This window comes from Phaethon lepturus, unplaced genomic scaffold (assembly GCF_000687285.1).
Source record: "Phaethon lepturus isolate BGI_N335 unplaced genomic scaffold, ASM68728v1 scaffold2668, whole genome shotgun sequence".
In the NCBI taxonomy this organism is placed as follows: domain Eukaryota; kingdom Metazoa; phylum Chordata; class Aves; order Phaethontiformes; family Phaethontidae; genus Phaethon; species Phaethon lepturus.
The window spans coordinates 3233-24385 of NW_010556706.1; the positions used below are offsets into that span (position 1 = coordinate 3233).

The window sequence follows — 21153 nt, forward strand, 5'->3', positions numbered from 1 at the left end:
CAACTGGAGGGTTTGGATACAGGTGGTGGAGGGGAGTGTGCAGTTTATATATTCACCCATTTTTCAACTCATTCCATTAGTGGAGAGAGAGTAATGGTATTTATGATACACCTCCTATAGCACTTTTTTTTTTTTTACTTTTCCAGACCAGTCCTGTTGTGCAGGTAAGTTACGGCTCCATTATCATACATGTAGAGAAGAAAGAAGCATGATTTTTACCGTATGAGAGCAAGCCTGTCTTTTTCAGATGGATGATCATCAAGCCACTGGGAGTAGCGGGCAATGGACCACTCAGCCCTCTGATACAGAGAAACACAAACACACACGGATTATACATAAATGTGAAAAAGGAAACACACACACCAATTTCAGAATCAAAGATGACATAAATGAAGGCCATATGAGGCTCTCTGCCGTCAAATACTGCCGTGATATAGAATGAGTTAAGGAATCAGAGACAATCAACAGAAACCTCCCAATATGTTATTTGGGAGCTCAGAGATGAACTCCTGCATCAGCTGTTTGCCCAGTTCTGACAGGGGTTTGAATCTAGATTTCCTGCATCTTATATGAGCAGGATCGAGGCAATTTGCAGTCTGGGATAAGACCTGCAATTTCTTTTATGAGCTGACAGAATATTAAAGAATTGAGAGGCTACTTAAAATCAGGTTATTGTCATCCTACAGTTAATTAATCAAAATATGAAGTCAATGACCATAACACCTTTGCCACAATAAAAGCAAAAGCCAACAAACCATATAAAGTATGAGCTTCAATGCTTTTTAACTAAAATAAATAGGGCAAACTACAATGTTCATTCCTCCTTAAGACATCTCAAAAGAAAACACAGGTTGATCTCATTACCTGGAAGGGTGATTTTAACTCTGATGGTGCTCTTGTAAACAAGAACTGAAGAATAATGCTGAATGGAATAACCTCTCCCAGAGCTGGGCTACTGGCAATATGCTCACTAGTCTGGAACAGCAGTGGTCTGGAAAAATGTAACAATATACTTGTAAAAGGAAGAAAAAGCTTAGCTTATGCATTAGAAAAATGCCTATATGGTGGCAATATTGCGTTAAGATAATCTGATTTTTTTTCACTAGTCTGCATCTTAGGTTTTCAACACAGGTTCAGTTTGTAAAAGTTTACAGAAGTTGCCTATTGTAATTAAACAACACAGGTCTGTAAATATTATATTTCAGTGAAAAGACTTAAGGAAACTATAGAACTCACTGTCATACAAAAAAGCAACACAAAAAGGTACAGTTTGGCCAAACATTTGCATGATCTATATGACAAAATCATAGTTATACTCTGCATAAAGTATAAAAGAACTTTAATCTATTTCTAATTTGCAGGTGGGTGTTGCCAAAAAACCTCTTGGTTCAGGCAGAACTAACACGAGGTAATAAATCAGTTTTGAAATACAGTTTGGTCATACTGCCAATTGCTAGGTCTTGCAATGGCAACTCACCTGAATGACCTCAGCTGTCTGTAAGATTTTCCTAGGTCAGAGACTCGCCGACACAGTGGTGCTACTGCTAACTCCATCTATAAACATAAACATTTTAATTTGAATTAGATTGTCCCAAAATATAAAATTTGGTATTGAAATAGCCTGCCTTTAAGCAATACTCCAGACTTGTAGACCAAGTTATCAAATTCTTGCTGGTGGCTGCAATTGAGACAAGAAGCTATCTTTTCCTTTCATACTCCACTGCCCAAACTAAGACTTTTGCCTTATTCTTGGCAACACAGTAAGCATCCCTTGACAAACAATGGCGACAGTCCATGGCTAAGCACAGGAAGGGTCTCCTGAGCTTTCTGAGATTGAAGCTTTGTTTCTTGCAGCAGACTAATTTTGTTAGTAATGAGTTTCCTGATGAAGCATTTATGCCAACATCCCCAAAATCTGATCTCAGTCTGGGAAGAAAGCAAATCTAGGCAGGTCTCCACAAACCACTTCTGAAGTAGTGAAAATGCATACCCATTTCAGCTAGGCACCCTTTCCTTTGGCAAAGGACAAGGTTAAGGTGATTCCTTCTTGAATACTCAGCCCCAAATTCTGAGGCACAAAACCTGTGCCAATTAGATAGAAGGCAGCTAGGAACTATTGCCACAGGGTCATACGGAATCACAGGCAAGACAGCATCAGTAACATTACTTTCATACTCGTTTTCATACTGTTCAGTCTCTGAGTTACAGCAGATAATAACAAACATTTTTAAAACAGTTTGTTTTTTAAGCACTACGTAGTTCACCTGCCTTTTTGAACAAGAGCCAGGCTCTGTTCGGTTTTTACATCATTCATGTGAGACTAAATTCTGTCACAGGCTCTTCGTTAACAGTGAGGACTCAGAAGTGAGAAAGAAGAATTTCACTTCCAGATTGCAGACTGAACATGAACATTACATGGCAGAATTTCAGTTAATATGTGCACTAACACAAACACCATCAATCAAAAAAACCCATAGGTAAAGTAATTTTATCCAGGTATAAATTAAGTCTTTATTTTTTGTATTCCTGAAGTGTCAGTCATCAGAGGGATGCAATCTTTATTCTCCACGTATGTTTTTTAAAATCCTCAACTTGAAAGACTGTTCAGACTTTGATTTCCACGTAATGCATAATTGAGCTAAGTTTCAAAGGACAAGAGTTAAAATAAATAACAAGATCAAAAACACCATACAAGTAGCTTCCCATTTAAGTAACATTGCTGAACAAGTTTCAAAGTGTTTGTGATAAAACAATCTCTATTGTTTTATCATGATGATCAGGAAATGCTATTTACAGTGAAGTCTTTAATACTATTATTCTTTCCAGCTGCAGCATTTCAGCATTTCCTCAGACAGAGCTGGCTGCTGGGCCGTGAAGCCAGTAACTATGCTGGGGTTCCAGCACAAACAAGAAAGATGGTGTGGTGAACTACGATGCCATAATTCATCTAAAACCAGAAGAAATTAAATTAGCTATTAATGCAAATCAAGGCCATACACTTCAGGCAGCTATCTTAAACAGCAGGTGGCAGGATGGGAGTCATCTCACCTACTTCTCAACATCTACAGGTTCTCTTCATACTCAATGGAGAGAAATCGCCAGTCCTGGAGTGTGATGCATCTTTCCCCGAGGCAGACATCTAAAACAGGTCAGGTGGGTCATGTTGTAGGAGTGTCCACCTACATGACACTGGATCAGGCAAAGGTGGGAAAACCAAAGGGCTTCACTCATGCACCTACACATCCTCTATAGGCAAGGAGAGGAGGGCACCTCTGAAAGGCGATGGGGAAAGCCCCACAGAGCTAGCCTGCAGGCAGTGCAAAGCCACTCCCTGAGCCTAGAAACCTGGGAGTACATGCCTCACATCAAGCACTTCCAGGCCACTTGAAATCTACACTCTGTGTTGAGGACAAACTCGCAGAAGCAGAAAGTGTATCCAGGAAGTGGAAATAAGGATCTTTGTCTTCTGCTTTCAGATGAATGCTCCAGTCCTGGGCAACAGCCAGGCTCCCTCCTGCCTGCTGCCCTTCCAGCCCCCCAATCTTCTAGTCTAGGCTACTAACTGGCCCTTTTCCTACATCTGGGTGGGACCCCTGCCCTGTGCCCCCTAACCCTCACAGCCTGAGGGCTAGGTCACCTCTTCCGCACGCAGGCACAAAGGGTACCTGTTTCTTCAGCTGAAGAGCAAGTACAGCCCAGCTCTGCAGTTCCTGAGCAAGCAGGCTGACCACCAGACAGTGCGGAAGGCATGCCGTGGAAGCCAACTTCCCCACCCTTGAGGAGGAGCCATCAGCCGCTGCGCTGTGTGTGAACTGGGCAGCACAAGGGCGTGAGGTTGGGTGCACGCTCCCCAGAGGGAGAACCCAGGCAGGTTCTCCCTGGGCAGGTTCTCCGGCAGGGAGGTGCTCCAGCTCCAAACCGCGATGAAGCTTAGAGCAAGTTCAGCATGTTGTTTCCCCAGGTCCCTCGGGATACTTCTGAGCACGTATGGGAGCCAAGAGGCTGGTCTGCTGCACGGGATCAGCAGCAAGTGGCTGAAGAGAGGAGCTAATTAAGCAGGCTTTGCTGCACCACGATACAAGAACCCTACGGACTGTGAAAAACAAATGGGAGCAAGACTGATTTTTTTCAGAGCTTCTCTTCAGGCATCAATATTGGCTAGGAAGTAACTGATACACTGCAGGAGCCCGTGTCCCAGCTCTGGTGAGAGCCGCAGGCTTGTAGCTGTGAAGAACCAGGGAGAAGATAATTGGTTTAGGTGCTTTAGAGAATTTGATAGCAGGCAACAAACTGCCCCTCTGACTTGTGGAAACAGAGATGCACAGATCAAACTGTACTCATGAGGGGAAAGGAATCCCAGCACAGCGAACTATAATTTTGCTTAATAAGTTTTAAATGATTGTTTCACTCCTGAAACATAATATGATGTAATGAGATGTAAATTAGACTTTCTACAGCTTGATCAATTCCTTATCAAAACAAATTTAAATTATTTCTCTTGAACATACTTGGCAGTTTCCATAAATCAACTTTTTTAGTCTTAAGTACTAATGAATAAAATTTACTTTGGAAAATTCTGTTACTTCATCTTCAACCTTTATTCACTGTAGGAAATTATTAGTATTGCTCAAACTAGATAGATTTAATGGCAGCAGATGGTTGATTCGTGAAGTACTAGTTGCCAAAGAAGAAAATTGTTTTTAAGCTTTGCAGCATACTATACCATCTCAAATTGACTCATGAAGAGTGGGAATGAGTGAAAACTAATGTGGTAAAAATGTACATAAACCACAGAAACTTTTTTTTTTTTAATTTACAGCACTAGTCTGCTATGTGTTATAACCCAACTTCTCCAATAAAAACTATATTTCACATAACAACTAAGATTGTTTTCTTCTCTTGAATTTTAGCTCTTTGTCTGAGCCCAGCGATGCAGTGAGGTGCTACAGCATCCTTCTGCTGTTAGCATTCATTTCTGCAGGCCCACTGTGCGGGGTTGTGTGTCTCCACCGAGCGTCGAGCCGGCCGGCACTGCTGGCCCAAGAGGAGGTGCTGAGAAGGAACCATTCGGCTGGGAACAGCTGCTGTTTTTAAGGCGCTGGAATTGGGCAGAGGATAGAGCCTACATCACTTCTCGGTTTTGCTTCCTGTCATCACCTGAAGCTGCATCAACTGTTGATTCATTTTACTGTAGCAGCTTTTGCTATGATACACAGCTTAGTTTCCAAAGCATGTTGGTGAGCTTTTACAGGTCGGGTGATGTTTTTGGCTGACTGCAAGCCAGTGTTTATATGGCATGTGCAAGGCCTTTCATACAGCCACGTCCTACGAGCTTCACATATGTACAGATGAGCAGTATTTTTTGTTCCTTTTCCAAATTTCTCTCCCAGACTGTAAATTTGAAAATTCAGATGTCCAGGTTAAATTCAGTGACAAATCTGGTGTCTAAGGAGTAATTTGCAACCACAGAGGCTTCATTGACTAATGTGAGATAATGATTAGCACAGGATCCAAGAAAAGTAGTTGGAAGTGCACGTGCTGGCTGGAAAAGAAGGGACAGCTAGAACAGAAAAAGGCCTTATGACTCTGCATCGCTTCTTCTAACTTTGTTCAAAACCTATTGCTTTTCCATGATTTAGTCATGTTATTTTGCTATGCTTCGCAGAACACAGTGGCAGGCTCCTGCCCAGTATATGCTTCTTCTCAATGATTCTTGCTCTCTAAGCCTAAAAAAGCTATATTATCTTTTCTTCTTATATGACCCTGCCATAGCCCATGGCTAGGTGATCAATTATCTGTTGAACTATTCACTGGCTAGTCATATTGTAAAAAATACATCACATGGCTGGCTTCTCTAATTGGATTATGTTCAGCAACCCAAGGGTGAAGTTAATTCGTAGTCCAGATACAGATAATGCATATATATTGAAGAGCACTTTGAAAAACCCCATAGCGAAGCTATTGTTTAGTGCCTATTGTGGTATTTTCAAGATCTCTCATTACTAAACAGCTGTTTTTTCAGTTGGAAAATCTTAACATTAAATTTTTAGCAATTATATTTCCTCCTGGCCAAGATGAATTCCAAGTTTTTAAATATTAACTCAAAATGCTTTTCTCTAGCCATTCACCAGGAGAGAATGCTTTAACAAGCAAGGGAGCAGAAGAGCTCGGAACTATTACATGAAAGAAGCTGGCCTTGAAGGGATGTGGAATTTGATTTCTCCCCCATGCACCAATTCCAAAATGGCTGATGTTTAAGTAAATCCTTCAGCTGTAATACCTCCAAAATAACACACATCAGAAAATAATTTCCCCCTTCCCGTAAGATAGTTAGCATTAAACGTTAAATGCATTTTAGCTTTAGTAGTTTCCATCCTTATGCCTAAACCTGTGATTACAGCATCCTGCTTCTCTGATTTCTCAGCAAGAAACTAGAAACTAAATTTTTTAGGGAAAATGATAAAAAGCATTTTTACACTTGTATCATCACGTTTGATCAAATGAGCAAATCTGTTTACATTTTTAAAAATCCAAATGCCTAATATTCTTGTTTTAATGCCACATATTGAATCAGGAAACCAGATTCTGTCCATAGACTAACCAACAGAGAAGAAACATTTCTTCTGCACTAGAATTTAGCATTGTCAACTTCTACAGTAAAAACATTTTTCTAGGAAAATTCAATAAAACCAAAACACTTTGCAGTAATTTACTGATAAAGACTTGAAGAGTTGTTGTCAGTGTTAACTATGACCCATCAAAACTGTTTGAACACAGTACTGAACAATGCCAAAAAACTCAATTATAAATCACACCTAGATAAGAAATATATGAAGGTATATATAGAATAGTATTAACTCAAACAGGACTAATAAAAATAGTTCACTTGACAAGGCTGAAAATAATCAGTCATGACATGAGATGGGCTTCTTGGCATAGACAGTGGCTCCTGCCTTGTATGTCACTCCAAACATACACCCGTACTATGAAAAGACGGGAAATCATGTCATGCCTTCATGCCATGAAGCATAAAGATTACTTAGTCTTTGCAATTTCCAGACTAGTTTATTTCAATGCAGTTGTGATGTGTATTTGCTTTTAATAAACAGCTATTTTCCTGTATCAGTTTACAAACTTTATGTAGCAGACTACTAATTTCCCTGCCAAATAATACTGTAGATTCCTTGTTTCTTCTAAATACAATTCTCACTTGATTTTGATTATTATTTCATTCTTTGCTGCATTGTCCAGCACTTTCATTGGGTTTTAGAATGGCCTGAACTATAAGCTACCAATCCCAAAGTGTGCCTAAGTGTAAGTAAGTGCTGTAACAATTCTGAATACCAAGCAAGTTAAAAGGTCCCCTTGTATCCCCCAGAAACAACTCCCCATTTCAGCAGAAAAATGTTGAAAAACCATCAGGGCTTGCTGGATTGCTTGCCTCCAGGAGAACATTTTTTTCAGTCTGACTAGTACTGAATTGAAAGTCTTAATTGCCCTTCACCAAGGACAAGTCCTGCCTGACCAACCTAGTGGCCTTCTGTGATTTAATGACCACATCAGTGGACAAGGGAAGAGCTACTGATGTCATCTACCTGGACTTCTGTAAGGCCTTTGACGCAGTCCCCCACAACATCCTTCTCTCTAAATTGGAGACATATGGATTTGATGGGTGGACTATTCGGTGGATAAGGAATTGTTTGGATGGTCGCATCCAGAGGGTAGTGGTCAATGGCTCAATGTCCAGATGGAAATTGGTAATGAGTGGTGTCCTTCAGGGGTCTGTATTGGGACCAGTACTCTCTAATACCTCATCAATGACATAACGGGATCGAGGGCACCCTCAGCAAGTTTGTAGATGACATCAAGCTGGGTGGTGAGGTTGACACGCCTGAGGGACGGGATGCCATCCAGAGGGACCTGGACAAGCTTGAGGAATGGGCCCATGGGAACCTCATGAGGTTCAACAAGGTCCTGCACCTGGGTTGGGGCAAGCCCCAGTATCAATACAGACTTGGAAATGAAGGGATTGAGAGCAGCCCTGCAAGAAGAAGGACTTGGGGGTACTGGTGGATGAAAAGCTGGACAGTAATGTGCTCTCACAGCCAGAAGGCTGACCATATCCTGGGCTGCATCCAAAGAAGCGTGGCCAGCAGGTCAAGGGAGGGGATTCTGCCCCTCTGTTCTGCTCTGCTGAGAACCCACCTGGAGTCCTCCATCCAGCTCTGGAGGCCTCAGCACAGGAAAGACATGGACCTGTTGGAGCAGGTCCAGAAGAAGGCAACCAAGATGATCAGAGGGATGGAACCCCTCTCCTATGAGGACAGGCTGAGAGAGTTCAGTTGTTCAGCCTGGAGAAGAGCAGGCTTATCGCAGCCTTCCAGTACTTGAAAGGGGCTTATAAGAAAGATGGGGACAGACTATTTACCAGGGCCTGTTGCAATAGGACAAGGGGTAATGGTTTTAAACTAAAAGAGGGTAGATTTAGACTAGATCTAAGGAAGACAGTTTTTACAATGAGTGTGGTGAGACATTGGCACAGGTAGCCCAGTGAGGTGGTAGATGCCCCATCCCTGGAAACATTCAAGGTCAGGTTGAATGGGGCTCTGAGCAACCCGATGTAGTTGAAGATGTCCCTGCTCACTGCAGGAGAGTTGGACCAGATGACCTTTAAAGGTCCCTTCCAAGCCAAACTATTCTATAATTCTAAAAAGTGAAATTTGGTATTACATATGTGAATACTGAATTATGGTCACCTTAAACATTAAAAAACAAAAGAAAACAAACTGATCCTGGAATTCATAGGAGTGGAGCGAAAAGTAATCTTGAGCAATTGCCTGCATGAAAACCAAGAGCATGGTGAATTCAGCCTGTAGACTGGAAATATTGCAAACAACGCGAGTCCCAAGGAACAGCACAGTATGTGATAATAACCTTGCAGCACTGCAGACATTTTCTAGGGCTTAAAATATTTCTGTGTTCCTGTAAGTACTGATCTTCATGAAATCATATTAATGATATTCAGGCATATTTCAAGCCTGTCATACCTCTGTTTACAGCTGCCACACTAGCACACAACTAGTCTTACTACTGAAATATCTGTAATGCACAAAATAGCAAAATGCAATACTGACACTGGAAACAGGATAAGACATTATTCAACAGAATTACAGCAATAATTCCTAACTGTGTAAGTAGTTGAGCCTTAGCCAAGAAAATTGGCTGTTGTGCACCTCGCCAAACCCAGCTCTGAATGAAGAGAACTTGAAGCCTCAGTTTTCCCCCTCTGTTGTTTTAAGGCAAGTCATCAGTAAAACACGTTTCCAGTGCAAAAATTTTCAAATCTGACTCTCAGCCAAAGCTATTCTGCTGAGTATAAGGCAGCTGTAACTCTAACTCTGAATGCCCTGAAAGAAATATGCACAAGCACGAGATACCCAAAATCTGATGCAATCCAAGATTATTTGACTTACTGCATGTATGTTTATAATTGGACCGCAAATTAATCAAAGCTTCTGGACAGATTTCTGCCCAGGTCTTTTGCTTGCAAGTAACCCCAAAACACCAAAAGGGGTTTTAGATCTCAAAAGCAAGTTTTAAGCAGGAACATGTAACTCATTCTGAGTAAAAATTCAAAATGACTCTATAAGACAGAGCACAAGTAAAAACGGTTTATAAACAAACCTCCTCCTACACACAGAGTGTCTTTCCAGGCAGGTCCTTTCCTTTGAGTTTGGCTTTAATCCAACAATGCAGTGCTTTTCTGGGACTGAAAAAACTCTTCACACAGTATTTATGGCCACTTTGAAAAATTTATCTTTCCCATCAAGCCCAAGGCCCAGCTAAATACCTGCTCCCTGCTCTCCTCAGCCCAAAGCAATGGCAACCTCCCCTTCTCTTTGGAGGAATCAAGTCTTTTCCTCGGCAAAGCCAGGTGCTATGGGAACGAGAGTGTGCAAATGAACTGAGTCCTGTTCAGGATTACAGCCACATTTCAGCAAATGTGCCCAGGACTCCTGGCTGGGTCAGAGCAGCTACAACCTCCCCAGTGGGGCTACCAGGAGCTGGTGTCATGGGCGCGTTCCCCAAAACCACCAAGTTTTCAGGAGGGGCAGACACTCCCCAGAAAACATAGATAAAAGGCAGGTTTCATATACCAAACATTTCAGTCCTTTTTCTGTTATCCCGAGCAACAGGATATAGTGTCCAGACTATTCTGGACACTACATCCCCCGTGCATCCTGGGACACCTTAAGGAGCTCTGTGTAGCGATGCTCAAAGGCACAGAGTGAGCATTGAGGTGGCTGTATGGGGCTGGTGGGACACAGCCAGTTCTTGTCTTAGGCCCATGTCTAAACAAGCCAAAAATATGGTGCAATGTGAAGATGAGAAAACACAAGGCAGCCCCCAGATGCAGCAACAGTTGAAGGCAGTGGACAAGAATGAATGAAAAAACTTTTTTTTCTTCTACAATACAAAAGAAATCAGAATATTTATCTTCACACAGTTGACCATTCAGAAGTTATATGCAGCACAGTGGGGAAGAGCACACAAATCCCCCTACACTCAGATGAAAACATACCTTCATTTTTCACTTAAAAGGCAGCCTGTGTCAGGATGAGAAAAATAAGTGTTTAAAAAAGATAAACTAGTGATATTTTTAGTATTACTATAATAGGTGCTTAGATCAGATGCTCTTTACTATAGAATTAGGTGAAGATACTTCACAAATTTGTATGAATTACTTTAGTACTGCAGCATAAATTACAAAAATCATCTATATTCCTTCCAGAAGAGGAGTCAAGCGTCTTCTTTTTTCCTCCAATTCTGTATCAGTGTCTTCAAAATAGAGAAGGGAACAGAACCTTCCTACTAAAAGCAATTGAAAACTTCCCCTAACTTCTATGGTTAAAGGCCGATTTGCTACTCTTGAGTAATGAATACAAAAACTTTACTCAGAAGTGTGTAACCCACAGGCAAAAGATACAAAGCAGCCACAAGCAGGAACGGAGATGGCAGGGATTCCTCCCTCCCTGCCTTCCTCTCCCACCTCAGTCACCTACAAGCAAAAAGCAGCACTCGGTATGTAGACAGCTGGTGCTAATTCCCTTTTCCGCTTGGATAATAATAACCAGGACCCTCACACCAATCTAGGTGTAATCTAGGCTGCTGTATTCTTTGGCAAGTTAATCACAGTGTTACTCTTGATGAATTAATTTTGAATATAGCAGATAATGCAGACAGGTAGTGGATATTAATCTGGAAATTTGTTTTGTGCTTTAGTCCAGTCTAAGAGCCAGGTGAAGATAAGAGGCAGATAAGTCAATCAGGCCATGAAGAGAACCCCACAAGAAAACTGCCCTTCTGTAACCGAAAGGGCAGTTCTTCCACAGGGTGTTAGTACTTCTTTAGCTTGTCTCCTACACTGCTGGGCAGCTGAGTTAGCAATTAACCACTGTGGGCACGGTGATATATAAAGCGATTAAGAAAGTGACACACCATTCCATTAGAAGAGAAAGAAAGAATGAAGCGAATGAACGGTGGCAAATGATGGACGTTCCAAAGAGGTCAGACAAGCAGGATAAAATGTCGAGACGCAGCTGAATTTAAATGCAACAGTCACTTGATAGGAAGCTGTCAGACCTCCCTGAGTGTGCCTTACGGTGTTGAGGGATCTTCAGCTACTTAGCGGATGCCTTTCTCAGGATACAGCACCTCACTCGAGAGGATGTTTAGAGCTGGAATGCACCAATCTCTACAACTGCCTGTTTATACGCTGATGGGAACAAAAGTATTGATACTTTTCAGCGAACACAGCAAAGTTAACAGTAAAAAGCAGAAATCAGTATTAAGGTACCTGTGCAAAATCTGCCGCAAGCCGCATCTTCCCACCTTCACCAAGGGGCCTTATTAGACTGGCATTGCGAATGAAAAGTTCAATTGCTCTTTGAGCCATGGCTTCAGTGTTATCAAAGACGAAGTCAAAACATTCAAAATGTCTGAAGTAGTCGCTCATGACTCTTGCTATAAAACCCTGTAATTCTTTCATGTACAGAGAACAAGGGACCTCTGGTTTTCCTGAACTGGATAACGATCTGAAAAAAAAAAGAAAAGAAAAAAGAAATGGGGACAGCTAAATTAATCTTTAAAACACAACCAAAAACTACTGGATTCTTTTTAATTTTTTTCCTGCCCCACAAAGTCATGCCATGAATTGTAGAGTCTCATTTCTGCTCAGAATAAAGAGCATGTATCTCTTTCTGAAACTGTAGTAAAAAAATATCTCTTTATCAGCCATTCCCATCCTAATAAGATAAAAGGAAATCACCCCACTCCTACCAAACTTACAGAGCCTCCACCAGTTTGGAGCGTGAATCTCAAATCCAGCCCCTAAATTTAATGCCCCAGTTGTTGATTTGAAACTCTAATACTGGATCAGAAAGTACAAGAACATGTCACAGGGTTACTAGTTTAGTCTATCCCACACCTGTTCTCTGTATAGAATTAGTTTCCTAGATTGCTCCAAACCCAGGATTATAAAGTCAATTTAATTATCACAGAAGCAGCACAGAAGCTATAGGACACAGAAATCAATCACCTCTTTCTTTGAATCACCATCAGGCAAAAGAGCTCTTCCAAAGTCAGGAACCTGAGCATGCAGGCTACCTGACAAAACTTAGTCTTTGGCTGGAATCAGTTTATCCAACTAGAGAGGTATTTTGCTGCTGGTGGCAAAAGAAAGATGGATAGGGTCTTTTTTTTTTTTTTTTTTTTTGTACAGTCAAAAGGAAAATTTAAAACACCTCTGAACATATACTATTTTCAGTGAATCTCCAAGACAGAAAACAGGACATCTGATGATGATATAAGCAATGTCAGAAGAGAGATAACAACCAAAATAACGCTCAGGAAGGAAGACTCAGTTATAGATAGGACTCAAGATCTTTGCAGACAAAGAATACTGGAAATTTTAATTAAAATATTATGGGAAAATAGCATAATACACTAAAGCTGTGCTTTCAATAAAATAAATTTTTTGAAGCATTTCATATTCAGTAATACTTTAGAAAAATTTCTGTGTAATTTTGAATCAGAAGTTATATGCTTTATTTTGAGAAACAAGAATATTGACCGTTCTGAAGACTGTCCACAAAATATAGATTTTGAAAGCAAAAGGGTTTTTTTAAAGGACAAAAATGGCCTCTGCTTGGCTTTATTTTTCTATTTAAAATTATTTTTATTCAACAGACATGCAAATAAAAAAGGGAAGAAGACAGACTCTACTTAATAGATAGGTGTAATTCTGCTTTCTGTGTTCACTGACCATAAAGCATCGCCTTCCCCTCAATAAACAAGAGCTCCTGCTCCAAGGACATTGTGGCAATAACAATCTATTATGCAAATGCAGGACATCTTACTAAAGCAATGGTAAATTTAAAAAACACTTCTAGTTACCCAGAAAAATCCTCCTGGTGCATAGTGATGATAATAGCTTCTACTGAATCTCCTACAGAGTTCAGTAACGGTTGAACAGCACTACCCATTAGATCATGGACTGCCTAAAAATAGAAAAAGAAAAAGGCAGAAGCAACGAAATAGAAACTAGAAGCATTTGCATTTTGACACCTCAAAACTGCCTTGACAAACAGTTCATTTCAACAGTGCTTTTTATTTATTCTGTGTTAGAAACTGCTAAATAGGAGGACAAAAGCCTAAGATAACATTTCTCTCTAATTGATTTTACCAGTAAAGTACAGAAATAAGGCTGTTTACTGCTTTTATGTAAAGCCTTTCTTCAAAATGGTGCACAGCAACCTGGCACTCCTGGTTTGTAAACGTGCATGTGTTGGTGCACAGACTTCGTTCAGCCGTTCATTCCCCAGGAACGCAAGCTCCCCTTCGTCCCTCTGCACACAACCCCTCCCAGACCAGTGCACAGATGTGGATAGCTGTCATCCACAGAGGGCTGCATGGCCATCCACATCACACACCCCCACCCCAAAAAGCACCAGGTAGCATAAAGTTCATAATTTTACGTGTGTGTCAGGGGGAAGATGGGGGTGATGAAGGATCTAGCTATTGCTGTGTGAATGCGGCAGATAAAGACATTTATTTTCACAGTCAGATGACATCTGGGTTCCGACCAGTAGGAGAATATTCTTGAATACAAATGTTACTGCAGCAGTGATTTGGCACATGCATATATGTAGCTGCAGATACAACAAAATATAAGTTTCAGAATATCTGTATATCTTTGACTAACATATACATACACAAAATAATATCTGTGAAAATTAGCACACATTTTAAGTGTAACACACAAGGCAAAGCCCAGCCCTATCCCTGCAGCACATGGACATTCATTTACCTTTAAGGCAGTTGTCACTGTTTGCTCAGCGGCTGCTGGAAATGAGCTCTGATTGGTAATGACCTAAAAATTTTAAAGCCGTTGTTAATAGTCAACGTTCAACAGATGATTAAAATACATAACATTTAATTTAATTTAAAAACGTACTGAGTTATTCTTAGTAATGAGCGGTTTACATAGGTATAGATAACTATCAAATGTATTTTATACAAACGGAATTTTCAATGCACCGGTATCAGTCCTTTGCTCTCAGGTTTCCTATGCACTGTGCTTCTGCCTTGGCAAAGAAATGATTCAGTTGAGTTCAACTGACATTTAGCTGAAGGGTTAACAGAATCAGGATAAAAATAAATGGTGTATTCTCGCACTTCTAAGTATAGAATTTATGGGGAACTATACAAGCAGCTCTATGGCAAATATTTGAAGGAATGGATGTTCTTTCTCAGTATTATGACTGTTATAATACTGATATTTGAAGCAAATGGAAGACTCTAGTGTTCAGGTTGGTAGGAGTTAACACAATCAAAAAAGATGAATGAAACCAGATCTGGTGGTCAAGAAGATGAAGAAGTATTTGTACTCAAGCAGTAAACCACGAAGACTTAGCTGTTCCTGCACTCTTGAAAAACGAACTGTCATGAGGTCAGCAGAATCCACAGGAACTGGGGTAAAGGTGGCAAGGGGAGATCGCGACCGCCGACTCAACTGAGGGACTATGCAAATTAGGTGTCCCCCCCACACTTTCTAGGAGCATGTGCGATAATTTAAATATGCGCAATGTGGTAATTACTAGCCAATGAATGTAAACTTGGGAGTGTTCTCTATTGTTTTTTCTAATTGTGTAATGGGATAAATATGTGGTGACTTCTCTGTGTGGTGTGATAGCTTCGTGGAATACCAACCAGCACCCATATCTGTGCAAATATGCTATAAATAAAATACCTCTACTCTGTGTGTATATTGGCGTGTTGCAGACCGGGTATACGATCCCACTTTTGGGATAACGGTACTACATATTAAACAGCTGTTTATGTACAGCTACAATGATATTAGAATTGAAAGTCAAGGAATCATTTGAGGAATATTCTACCAATTTCCTTGCAGTTATGAACATGATATACAATAGTATTTTTAAGCCAGATAAGTACTGAACTCAAAGACTGAATCATATGAGATCTCCCTCCAACACTAAGGCACGTGAGGTTCATTACTAAATACATCACAGAAAGCAGACTTGAAAGTTGATCTACCATCTGTTTGCAAAATCCAAGCAAATTTTATAGGCTTTTTAGCATTTTTTAACATTCTTTAAACATATCCACAGTCAGGAGTACTCATGATCTTTTTTCTAATCAGGCTAGGATTTAAACACGATTAACTACAGCTAGCACTGTATCTGTTTGTTTTAATTTACAGAGACTGTGTAAGCACTGGCATCACTGAGCCAGTAAATTGGAATTATTCGTAACTGTGCTTAATCTTGAAAACATTTCCAGGCCAGACTTTGGTCGCAACAACAATGCACAGAGATATCTGTGAGGTGCTGCTTTTCTTGATTTCACCCTTTCATTCCTCCTTTTCAGTTTGGCCACAATCGTGGGAAAGCAGTGAGGGTCTTCTGAGAAAGATAAGCTTGGGCTGGGACAGACAAGGGCTATCAGGCTGACCAGTACAAAGACAGAGCTTATTTGTTAAGAAAAAAACCAGGAAGGGTTCAATTGTTTAGGCTCACAAAGCAACGTCTGTGAGTTGTGAGTTGTGATTATTCTCTATCAACACATCTTTCACTTCTCTTCTAATATTGACAATTTATGATACAGCGATGCTTACAAGGGCCAACAAAGTCTCAAAGACTTGCACAAATGCATAGCAGGGTGCAGCTCTTAGCCCAAAATTGGGCTGTATTTGTCAGTGTTCTCATCAGCTAATGGGAGAATATGCATACGACAGAGAAAAGAAGTTAATATTATGGCAAGAAGAGAAATACCAAAGGAAGTCTACCTTCAGAACCGACTGGTGCAGTTTGTATAGAGAATTAACTACAGCCACGTTCCTCCTCTGTCCCTCTGTGAGCGGTCCAATGACCTGGCTGGCATCTCCTTGAGTAGACAGCTGCAGTGATTGAAGAAAACGTTAAAACAGTACCAACTCTTTAAACAGCGCATCACCACAAAATTATAGTTAACTAAATGGCAGACCATGGTAGAAAGCCATAGGTCTTCAGTACCAATGTTCTTCCATTTAACGCCTGTCCTAGTTCATATGATTTCCATCTCCAGATAATACAAACTGAAAGAACAGGAACAGGAACCATGAGAGACTGCTGTCTCAGCTCCCAAACCACAGCATTCAGACCCCGATCTCTTGGAGATACCTAGTCCCAGCACAACTTCAACTTCGTAATCTAAGAATCAGGGGAAGTCACCTACCCGAGGATCCAACACAAACTAGCAGCAGAACTGAAAAGGGTATGCTCTTCTCTATACCCTCAGTCCTTCTGACAACCATTCAGGCCTCTCCTTAAAAACTCTGTTTCTTCAAATGGATTGCTTACAGCTTTGTACATATTAGTGGCTTGCAATGAACAGGAAAATTGAACTGCGAGGACCAAAACTTCTAGCCCTGTCATGAAAAAGGGTTCTATGCATGAACCTTTCAGCAAAAATTAAGAAATTATTTCTTCATATTTAAACTCCTCAAAGCATGCATTTTTTACCATTACCACTGAAATAAAAGTTTCAGGGTGATACAGAAATAGTAATTAACTACAGGACAGTCCCATAAGGATACCACAGCATATGTTTATAATTTAAAATAAAATAAATTGTAATTGGGAAACAAACAGAAATTTTCTTATGCACTGGAAGCTGCAGAAATACAAAGAATTCACAAAAGGCTATGTGAATTCTGGAAGAAGTACATCTAAATATGACAACAAGAATAGTTATTAATAGAAGGCTTCACTGAGATATAATTATCTGACTGGTTATCTATATTTCAGGATACAAAATTATCCTCCAGTAAACTCCTGAAGATGCCTAGCTCCAAAAGTCTCTCAGTAAAAATATATTCAACTCATTGAACAAGTCATCAAGAGACTTTTATGAAGTGTGTCCTTAAACACCGTTCTAGGTCCTACTGAAGGCACCTAAACTAAAACTGAATATACAATAACAATTGTTTAGGAACAAAAGTAACAAACATAACATGAAAATTTTTAAATTATGGGAAACTGTTAATCTTTACTAGTGAAAGACGATTCTTGTACTGCTCATACCTTCCACTCAGCATAAACACAGATACCATGCAAGCAAAGTTATCTAGTATTTGCCAGCACTGCCAATAATGTTTTAGACAAGTTCCTGCAAGCACACATGAACTCAAGTTTATTGACAGTACTAAGGTGACATTCCCCTTTCTTCAAACGTAGGGATTATTTCAGTATAAATAGGTTTCTGAGGCCTTTGCAGAGGGAAAAAGCTTTTCCAACGTATCTTAATTTATTTGACATCAGAATGCATCTTTAGACTAGCTGACAAATGTATCATCTCAGCACCTTTCTGCCTTCCTGATGAGAACACCACGTGAGCTACTTACATTTCCGTTTCCTTCCTGATATTTCCATTTGACAGACCTGACTGGTTTTAAGCATTCTGCTTCTCACACTTACAGCTTCAGAGATTAATAACAAAATAGCTATGCAGAGTAACCCCCGTCCATCCAGCAGACCACCCTCCCAAATCCCAATAACCCTTTTTTTCACACCCTTTCAAATCGACTATTAAACATAAAAGTCACTACTAAGACAGTAAAATTTTACGTCTTAATCACTTAAATTTCAGTTCCTCAGAGTCTACTGCAAAAGTCTCACAATCTTTTTTTTTTTTTTCTTAAACATTATGAAATCATTAGACTGTGTCTATTCTGCTGGTAGAAAAGCTTAACTGATAAGTGAAACAAATAACAAGTACAAACATAACCCTTCTGCAGAAACAAGCAACTCTTGCAGTCAGCAATAGTGCGCAACAGCTTCACAGGTAAAGTATAAAAATGCCTTAAAAGTAACCAACCTTTCTAAAATCGTTTACCATATTGAATTCCTTTAAATTAATCAATTTAAACTTCAACAGCTAGATGTGTTGATCCCTTGTTTATCTTAAAATAAAATCACTGGTCTACAGCAAGGCTTGGAAAACTCAACTCTTGTAACTAGCAGTAGGAACTGGGCAGCCCGGGGCTCCCTAGGACCACTTCTCCTGAAGGTGTGACATGGGAACAGCCGGCACCTACAGGGGTAGGTGTGCCCTACCATCACGGGAGCACCTGGCGCTTACATGGGTAGGTGTGCCCTACCATCTACAACAGAAGTCTCAAGTGGTCGTTCCCATCTCTTGCTGTCACCACAATGACTTCAATGACCTTGCCTTGAGGCAAGAAGGTTCTGCACTGACTCTGTCCACCATGGTTCATGGACATACACTGTCACTGGCATATATCTGGATTTCAGGTAGTTTATCATTATTCCACTATTCCAATGCCTCAGACTGAATTCTTGACACCTCTAATATTCATTGTACAATCATGCATCCAGGTACAAAAATGCCATCATTGTGTCTACCCAGTTCCAACAAACCCCACGTAGGGCTCATTTACTTTAGTCACAAATCATCCCTCAATTTATTTTCCATCGTACCGTGTTTTATCAATGATTCACATCCATCACTCTCATTTATATAGCAAGTACTTTTGAAGTTCTGTGCTGTTCATAGCTTATGCATTTAAGCCCAGTGGTAATGGAACTCTTCCACCGTTATCTGCCCGCTGGGGATTGCACTGTGTAAATAGGTTAAGTCAAGTAAGTGTGAAGCCTAGCACATCCACTCAGCTGCAAAACACAGTCCAAGGGCCTTCTTTTTGATGAGCGCATTAGAGACAAAATCTGTTGCCTTTTTAATCAGTTAGATTTATCCAGAAATGCAGAAGGCCAGGAGTGTGAATTTATGCCAAGCAGAAGAGGGAGGACAGAAGGGGTGAATTCATCCCAAATCAGAATCTATTTTGGGAAAGGAACAACTAAAAGACAAAGAGTAGCTGAAGGACCAGATCCCATCTCCAGGGAACTGTCAGTCACCTTGGGAGCTGAGCCTGCTAGCTGAAAAGAAAACAGAGCAAAATAAACCATGCTGAAGCCAGACCTGAATAAGCAGTAACAACAAGGACTGTAACTGTTCCACTTTTCTGTATCTGTCTTTAAGTATAGCAATTGATTTCTTACGCTCTTCACTTTAGCTGGGTAAACTGTTTCTGCTTTTACCTCAGAGTCTGTCTACTATTACAGCAATTTCGTGGGCACTAGCAAAGCACAGGCACCCCACTGCCCAGCAAGTGGCAATTCTACAATGGGTGACCCGTCAGTATGAACTCCCTTTGCGAACATGAGCTACTGGCACACTGGCAACATGAGATACTAGTGAGGAAGAGAAGTCTCCCACTAGCGAATATTAGCGAGGACTTTTGTATCATGCACCCAGGAACTAGGACAAGGGCTGTGTCTTGTGGTATCGTGGTATCCTCAAGAATGTGAACATGAGTTTCCGTCACACACAGCATTTCAAGAAAACTCAAAGGGCAGTTGTTTTCAACCAAAATGAGAAAGAAACACTGGAGGTTCTGCCTTTCTTACATGTATATGAGGTCATTCTCTAAGGCAGGAAGTTGAAATTTGCAGGTTCAATCCAGTAGCTGACTAGCTGGAGGAAGCTTGCTAGAAGACTTTTTTTTTAATCTAGTTCAACAGAATCTGAGGACTAAGTAGTAGATCGGGTTGTTTATTGACCCAAAAAGGACACTTCTAGAAGCTGATACAAAAAATGTGTCATGAAGAGCAACAAGCTGACTGAAAGCCATCTGACTTGCTTCAGCCTGAAGTGGTTGAGAAACTGTAAGCCATGAATGGCACAGTGCTCTCATCAAGTTCAGAAGTCCTTCTGGAAAATAGTTTCTTTCAGTTTGTGTCCTTCAGTACACTAATGTGGTTACACTGCTTCACCTGCAGAGATTGCAGGTGCCTCGTTTTGGGTCAGTAAGTTGCACAATGCAGAAAATTTCAGGAATGATTCACCTGACCACATGCAGGAAACCACCAAATAGAGAAATAAGCACCTACACCGAGTAATTAATCTAGCCTATATTAGAGACCCTGCTTTAGGGAGAGAGTAAATGCCCTCTGTATGCACCTATTTCCCTCCACTAACTCAAACGGGAATCAAAAGCCACACTGCAGATACGTACAGGTATCTATACTGCCTAAAGTCACGTCAGATGAATTCTCACCCTATAAATGTATTTGCACCCCTTTGTGTAGACCAACCTTGGAAATATGTCTTGGATATAACTAAGTCAAGTGTTCTTTATTTTACATTTCTCTATGTTTAATACCTGAGAACAGACACGTAGTTTGACAGCATGGATTTGATCTCACATGTTGAGACACATGCTATGATAAGATTGCTTTGGGTTTAAATTTTTGTTTTCACCATGAAGCAATTAATGTAAAATTTAGATTGGGAGATTAATCAAATCATCAGTTCTCCCCTGGGTTATAAAAAAATGCTGTTTGCCTTTTTCTTGTAGAAAAGCTCAGACTATTGATACATCTTTTCCTAGAATTTGTTTAATGTTTCAAACAGATTAACTTCCGCTCTTTCAACAGGAGGCAGCTCAGAAGAGACACTGACTTGTGAGCTACTTTGCTACTGTATTGGGTTTGCGTGACAAGGCTTTGG

The 21153-nt window shown here is 40.5% G+C and overlaps 1 protein-coding gene across 1 annotated transcript; it reads right to left on the reverse strand.

The window, feature by feature from the left end:
- Positions 1-219: 219 nt before the first annotated feature.
- Positions 220-16480, reverse strand: LOC104625011 (conserved oligomeric Golgi complex subunit 5-like; the record flags this gene model as incomplete). The annotated part of the gene is made up of 7 exons (XM_010292531.1): positions 220-299; positions 865-991; positions 1478-1554; positions 11858-12095; positions 13456-13559; positions 14369-14431; positions 16370-16480. Coding segments are annotated over 7 exons (800 nt in total), but the record flags the coding sequence as incomplete, so codon positions are not given.
- Between the last annotated feature and the right edge of the window lie 4673 nt (positions 16481-21153).